The sequence below is a fragment of the Coregonus clupeaformis genome, chromosome 31 (genome assembly GCF_020615455.1).
Source record: "Coregonus clupeaformis isolate EN_2021a chromosome 31, ASM2061545v1, whole genome shotgun sequence".
NCBI lineage: Eukaryota > Metazoa > Chordata > Actinopteri > Salmoniformes > Salmonidae > Coregonus > Coregonus clupeaformis.
The window spans coordinates 34,968,371-34,976,390 of record NC_059222.1 but is presented as its reverse complement, the minus strand read 5'-3'; the positions used below and the strand labels follow the sequence as shown (position 1 = coordinate 34,976,390).

The following is an 8,020-nucleotide window of genomic DNA, read 5'->3' as shown; positions in this document are numbered from 1 at the left end:
GGAGAACAGGAGGGCTTCTTAAAGAAAAACTAATAGGTCTGTGAGAGCCAGAATTCTTACTGGTTGGTAGGTGATCAAATACTTATGTCATGCAATAAAATGCAAATTAATTACTTAAAAATCATACAATGTGATTTTCTGGATTTTTGTTTTAGATTCCGTCTCTCACAGTTGAAGTGTACCTATGATAAAAATTACAGACCTCTACATGCTTTGTAAGTAGGAAAACCTGCAAAATCGGCAGTGTATCAAATACTTGTTCTCCCCACTGTATGGTTTCATAGAAAAGGGATTCTGACTGACACTGTCTCGTGTCTATGACATCATTAATCACAGAGGTACTAAACATAGGAATGTTTACTGAACCATAGATACTGACCCTTAATTTAAAATAACATTTAACTCACTACTGTATGTATGTATTATGTGGTTGTTTAAAGTTGCAATCTGTAACTTTCAATTCCAGTCCGAACTTATGTATATAAAGTGATGAAAGTGGGTTTTGGCAGATGTAACCAGTAGATTTTTGTTTAGCTTCTTGGCCAAGTGTGTTTGCAATACATTGAGTAGCCACTGAGGATATTCAAGTTACAAATTGTATCCTAAAAATGTTGTATTGAAATGAATTTACTTTATATTGCTCTGAATAAAAGTGTCATCTACAATGCATATCCCTGTCTATCTGGGTTGAATGATCAGTCATTTAGTGACAAATTCAGGACATCAGCTACCACTTTCAAAATGGCTGTGTTACAGTTTGTTTTACATAGGCACCAAAGACTTTGTGACATCACCCAAAGCTGAGAAAACCCCTTTCAATTAGCTGACATCTTTGTGATGTTTCCTCTACCTGTTTCTGCATGGAACTGGGTGCGGAAAATATAGTTGAATACATAAACGTATGTAATTATACCCTACATTTGCATATATTTACTACAGATATCAATATATGTTTATGAGCTACTCACTGAGAACCGAAGCTGTTGCACAGATAACTTCCAGGCGTTTGGAAAATATATTGTATGAATATATTTATGATATATTTGTATATATAGTACTGTATGTATTGCAGCCTGACCCTCTGGGCTGATATAGTGGTGATGATGATATTGTTTCTTCTACTCTATGACTATCATTGTAATGGTTATCACCGCTCTGGGTAACACTGACATCAGTTAGTTAGATTGTAGGATTGTGGTTCACAAAAGGAGTCTCTATAGTACACTACTTTTTAATAGAGCCCTATGGGCCCTCGTCAGAGGAAGTGCACTATAAACGGAATAGGGTGCCATTTGGGAAGCACACAAACAGAATGGCGATCGCTAGCAATATCCAATGGTTTTCTGACTGCTGTGGGTTCAAAGTACACATATCAAACACTTAGATGGTCAGTAACCTCAAAGACATCGTAAGATTTAAAACTCTCACACACACACACACAGAGACATACTCACTCACTCACTCACACACACACACACACACACACACAGTCCTCAGCCATCTGTAGAAGTCTCTCAGTCTTCCAAAATTCCACAACCAATATTATTTTCGTTTTACAAAGCTCTGTATTCCCATGTTTAGTATTCCCATTTTCCCATTCTCCACATGTCCACAGATCTCTGGTCCCAGTGCTTCACTGCTGGACCTGCTTCAAGCTGAAATAGAGAACAGAGAGAGAGAGAGAGAGAGAGAGAGAGAGAGAGAGAGAGAGAGAGAGAGAGAGAGAGAGAGAGAGAGAGAGAGAGAGAGAGAGAGAGAGACAGAGAGAGAGAGAGAGACAGAGACAGAGACAGAGACAGACAGAGACAGAGACAGAGACAGAGAAGTCAGTAAGATTTCAGCAAGTGTCTCACAACCTCAGGCCCATGGACCAGAAGCGGTCTGTGGGATATTGACGCCATTCTGAAAAAGATGATCAGCAGATTTAAAGGAGCTTCTCTGGAGAAGTCAAGAGGAAATATCTGAAATTATCAGACACATTTTGAGGTGGACTATCCCTTTAACCGTCTGTGATGATGTCATATTTAAATCACTGAAGCCTACTGAAAGTCAGCCTCAAATATACAAGTTTTGTCCTCTGCTGCGTTCACTCGGATGCCTGTTTCATTTTGAGTATATATATTTTTTAAAGCCAGACGAGAAAAGACTACAGAGTACAGAACCACCAACAGAAGGAATTATACAATAACCCGATTTCACAATCTTCTCCTTGTGACACTCTGGCTCTAGGACTTTTGTATGTGAGCTAGAGTGTATGTTGTTTTGTTGGGGATTTGGGTGTTTTTCATGTTGGAGTAGGGGGTGTACTTCTATGTTTGCAGGTCTGTGGGTTGTTTTTCTAGGTGTTGTATGTTGTAGCCAATGACCCCAATCGGAGGTAAGAGTGTCAGCTGTCGGCTCGGATTCTCTGATTGGGAGCATATTTAAACGTAACGCCGTTTTCACCTTTGTTTGTGGGTTATTGTTCCAGTTCAGTTGTGTCACTGAGGACTTCATTATCGTCATTTGTTGTTTTTTCGTGGTTGCTTTTATAAATAAAGTCATTATGTTTACTCCACGCTGCGTATTGGTCGCTCTTCCGACGATCGTGACAGAATAACAAAGCAAGGAACAAAGGGTCTGGACATGGAAGGAACTGTGGAAGGAAGGGTCCTGGACTTGGGAGGAGATCCTAGATGGTATGGATCGCCACCATGGAACGAGACGGTGGAGAGGCGACAAGAGAGGAGCAACGGCATCAGCAGGGCCATCATCGTCGGAAGGACGAGAGGCAACCCCAAGAAATTTTTGGGGGGCACATGGCTTGGGCGACGGAGCAGCAGGAGGCTGCCAAGGCAGAGCAGAGGGCTGCCAGGTTAAGGGGGCTGACGGAGAGAGAAGGGACGGATTCAGTGGCTACCAGGTCAAGGGGGCAACTGGGTAAAGCAGGGAAGGGAAAGTGTTGAGGCACGGCGTGAGGTATGGGTGTTAACCAGTTCGGTCCGGCCCGTCCTAGTCCCGTGGTGCAGCCAGTAGTGTGTGTTCCCTGCAACGGTACGGCCTGTTCCGGTCCTGCAAGCCTGCCGCCAGCCCAGCCGGCCGTTCCTACCCCGCACCAGGGATACGGTGGCACAACGGCCGGCGCGGACGCACAGGGATAGCGGCGCAGCAGCCCGGCCTGTTCCTACCGCACAGGATAGGTGGTGCGAACCCGCCCGGGCCCGTTCGCCACTCGCACCAGGGATTGGGGCCGCCAGCCCAGCGGCCGTTCTACCTCGCAAAGACAGGCCACCGGCCTGTCCCGGCCACTCACACAGGGAGCGCCGCGCGCAGCAGCAGCCCAGCCCGGCTACACTCAGCACAGGATAGCGCAGCCCGGCCCGGCCTGTCCGCGGCACGCACAGGAAGAGGAGGCGCAGCCGCCCGCCGTGTCTCCGCACAGGCGGGCGGGAGTCCGAGGAGCATGCCCCGCCGCCACCAGGGCGTTATGGAACCAGGTCAGCATGCGCGGGCCGAGAGCATGGGGAGCCCAGGGTCAGCATGCCCGCCGCCCCCCCGCACTAGGCGTTATGGGGAGTATAGATGCCCGTTCGGCTCCCGCACTAGATGTGGTCCAGGGTCCAGCAAGCCCTGTTGTTCGCACTAGCCCTGAGATGCGTGGTCCTCAGCCGCACCTCCTGTTCCTGGCACACGCACCAGGCCTATATGCGCCCAGACGGCAGATTGCCGCCAAGGGCGAATGCGCCGCCTGCCACCCGCCTGAACGTCCGCCTGCCCAACGCCGCGCTGAACTGCCCGCCGGTCACCCAACGGGCCGAACTGACCACTGAAGCCCTGCCAGCAGAGCCCTCTGCCAGACAGGATCAGGCCAGAGCCTTGCCAGACAGGATGAGCCAGAGCCTTCACAGACAGGATCAGCAGAGCCCTCCCCAGACAGGATAAACAGAGCACGAAGCAGGATAGAGGTCCAGCCAGGATCCGCCTGAGAAGCAGGATCTGCCCTCAGTCCGGTGCTGCCTTAGTGCGCCTAGCCCCGGCTGCCTCGACCGTGCGCCCCGCGCCCACAGTCCCCACTAGAAACCGGCGCCACAGCAACGGACATAAGTGGACCGTGGGGTGGGGGGGGATCAGACCCCAGAGCCACACCGGAGAGAGCCCACCAGACCCCCTGAGGGAGATGAGAGCCGGAGTGGGACCTTTAGGAAGTGACACTTGGCTCTGGAGACTTTTGTATGTGAGCTAGAGTGTATGTTTTTGTTGGGGATTTGGGTGTTTTATGTTGGTAGTTCTGCGGGGGTACTTCTATGTTGCAGGTGGTGGGTTGTTTTTTAGGTGTTGTATGTTGACAGACTCAACTCGGAGAACGAAAGGTGGCCTACTCGATTGGGAGCCATATTAAAAGAGGTATTGTTCAAGTACATGAGGACATTAAGCAGTGTTTGTTGTTTATAAATAAAGTATCATGTTCACTCAGGCGGAGGTGCCTATTATCGGACACTCATTATGCTGTTGGTCGTTAATGCTTCCCATTCCAATTGTCCCCCATTTAAAACAAAAGCAGGGAGATAGGGAGTGTAAATCCCTCTGGTTTTTAGATGCAGTAATTACCGAGGGATTCTGGGTTTATCATGTCTCTGGTGATTATGTTTAACGTGTCCTACGCTAGCCACATTCTCTGCCATTTTCACACAGAGACAAAGAGACGCCACAGGCGACCATTTTGAGAGAAAAAAAATATTAAAACAAAGAGAAGTTTGATTTAGGAGTGTTATTACGTAACAAAGATAGTTGCTAGTGAAAGTCTACACAACCCTTGCAGTCTTCACAATTTGCTGTCTTAAAATTAAATCTAAAAAGGGATTACATTAAATGTTTTTCCTATCGATCTACACAATCTACTCCACAAGTGAAAATGTTCCAAATTACTAAGAAATACAAAAATTAGGATGCATTGATTGCATATGTCTTCACACTCCAGAGTTAATACTTGGTGGAAGCAGCCATTACAGCTGGGAATAATTGTTTTATATAGATTACCAACCTTACACAACTCTTAGGGCAACATACACTATATGATCCTTCCATTCTGCTCTTTCCATGACATAGACTGACCAGGTGAATAGAGGTGAAAGCTATGATTCCTTATAGATGTCACTTGTTAAATCCACTTCAGTCAGTGTAGATGAAGGGGAGGAGACAGGTTAAAGAAGGATTTTTAAGCCTTGAGACAATTGAGACATGGATTGTGTATGTGCCATTCAGAGGGTGACTGGGCAAGACAAAATATTTAAGTGCCTTTGAACAGGCTATGGTAGTAGGTGCCAGACACACCGGTTTGAGTGTGTTAAGAACCGCAACGCTGCTGGGTTTTTCACACTCAACAGTTTCCCATGTGTATCAAGAATGGTCCACCACGCAAATGACATCCAGCCAAAGGACAACTGTGGGAAGCATTGGAGTCAACATGGGCCAACATTCCCGTAGAGTCCATGCCCCAACGAATTGAGGCTGTTCTGAGGGCAAAAGGGGGTACAACTCAATATTGGGAAGTGTTTGCAATGTTTTGTACACTCAATGTATATCCATTGTTTATGTCCAAATTGCTCCCGCTCACTACATTTGGTTGGATATAACTGTCTCTATTTTTTATGCAGATTTAAGTCCTTTTATATTTATTTTCATCCGAACAAACTCCCCAGTCCCTGCCGATGACAAGCATACGCATAATATGATGCTGCCACCACAATACTTGAAAATTCAAAGGGATCCACAACATTTAATTCACTCCACATTACTGGCCTGTATGATCAAGTGAAAAGAACGAAGCCTGTGTTAAAAAATCCACTCCAAATCATCAATTTTGTTTGCTACAAGGCCGTTAAGAAATACTGCAAGACAACACCGCAAAGACATTACCTTTTCTTTAAAGTCTCACTGCCTCCTTCTCACAAATGATCCCAAAAATATAAAAATTAAATAAAGTTGGTTCAACACAGTGGCGGGTCATTTTGACCCTAGGACAACGGGAGGGTTAAAAACTACAGGTTTGGGTCATATCCAATACAACACAGAGTGGCAGCCAACCCTTATATATTTTCAAGTATTGTGGTGGCAGTATCATGTTATGGGTTTATTTGCCAAAGCTCAGGTCAAAAGTTAAAGGAAAATCCACCTGTCTTCTGAAAACCTAACCCTGGGATAGTTTTATTTTTCAGCAAGCCGTTTAAACAGATCTTTATACCAGACACACCAGAATATCTTTCCAAGAGGTGTTGAGTGTTCCTGAGTGGTCTAGTCTCAGTCCTGACTTAAATTAGTTTGATTTTTGCTGTCCATCAATTATACCCTGATGAAGACAGCTTGTCTGTCGAAACATTGGTTATAAAATAAATGCATCTGAGCTCCTAGAGTGTGGCTCTCCTTTTCTTTTTCATCAATGATTCCCACCAAATTTACTGAGCTTGACCAATCTTTACCAAAACAATGGACATAAAGTTCCTTCGGAAAGTATTCAGACCTCTTGACTTTTTCCACATTTTGTTACGTTACAGCCTTCTTTTAAAATGGATTTAAAAAAAAAATGTCCTCAGCAATCTGCACACAATACCCCATAATGACAAAGCAAAACCAGGTTGTAATAAATTTGTGCAAAATAATTAAAAATATAAATATAAATATCTTATTTACATTAGTATTCAGACCCTTTGCTCTGAGACTCGAATTTGAGCTCAGGTGCAAAGGGTCTGAATACTTATGTAAATAAGATATTTATGTTTTTAATTATATATTTTTTGCACAAATTTATTACAACCTGGTTTTGCTTTGTCATTATGGGGTATTGTGTGTAGATTGCTGAGGACATGTTTTTATTTAATAAATTTTAGAATAAGGCTGTAACGTAACAAAATATGGAAAAAGTAAAGAGGTCTGAATACTTTCCATTGATCATCCTTGAAATATTTCTGCAACTTGATTGGAGTCCACCTGTGGTAAATTGAATTGATTGGACATGATTTGGAAAGGCACACACCTGTCTATATAAGGTCCCACAGTTGACAATGCATGTCAGAGCAAAAACCAAGCCATGAGGTCGAAGGAATTGTCCATACAGCTCCGAGACAGGATTGTGTCGAGGCACAGATCTGGGGAAGGGTACCAAAAAATTGAAGATCCCCAAGAACACAGTGGCCTCCATCATTTTTAAATGGAAGAAGTTTGGAACCACCAAGACTCTTCCAAGAGCTGGCTGCCCAGCCAAACTGAGCAATCCGGGGAGAAGGACCTTGGTCAGGGAGGTGACCAAGAACCCGATGGTCACTCTGCAGCACTCCACCAATCAGGCCTTTACGGTAGAATGGCCAGACAGAAGCCACTCCTCAGTAAAAGGCAAATGACAGCCCACTTGGATTATGCTAAAAGGCACCTAAAGACTCTCAGACCATCAGAAACAAGATTATCTGGTCTGATGAAACAAATATTTAACTCTTTGGCCTGAATGCCAAACATCACGTCTGGAGGAAATCTGGCACCATCCCTACGGTGAAGCACGGTGGTGGCAGCATTATGCTTAGGGGATATTTTTCAGCGGCAGGGACTGGGAGACTAGTCAGGATCGAGGCAAAGATGAACGGATCAAAGTACAGAGATATCGTTGATGAAAACCTGCTCCAGAGCGCTCAGGACCTCAGACTGGAGTGAAGGTTCACCTTCCAACTGGACAATGACTCTAAGCACACAGCCAAGACAATGCAGGAGTTGCTTCGGGACAAGTCTCTGAATGTCCTTGAGTGGCACAGCAAGAGCCCGGACTTGAACCCGATCGAACATCTCTGGAGAGACCTGAAAATAGCTGTGCAGCAATTCTCCCCATTCAACCTGACAGTTTGAGAGGATCTGAAGAGAAGAATGGGAGAAACTCCCCAAATACAGGTGTGCCAAGCTTGTAGCGTCATACCCAAGAAGACTTGAGGCTGTAATCGCTGCCAAAGGTGCTTCAACAAAGTATTGAGTAAAGGGTCTGAATACTTATGTAATTTATGTG

General features: G+C 45.1%; 1 protein-coding gene across 1 annotated transcript in view; it reads right to left on the bottom strand.

Annotated features, from left to right (window-relative positions):
• Positions 1–216: 216 nt before the first annotated feature.
• LOC121547082 (zinc finger matrin-type protein 4-like) overlaps positions 217–8,020 on the bottom strand; it is a 116,592-nt gene continuing 108,788 nt past the window's right edge. The window contains exon 7 of the mRNA XM_041858183.2: positions 217–1,655. Coding sequence (XP_041714117.1) covers positions 1,634–1,655 — 22 coding nt within the window. The 3' untranslated portion in view covers positions 217–1,633. The remainder of the gene's footprint in view (positions 1,656–8,020) is intronic.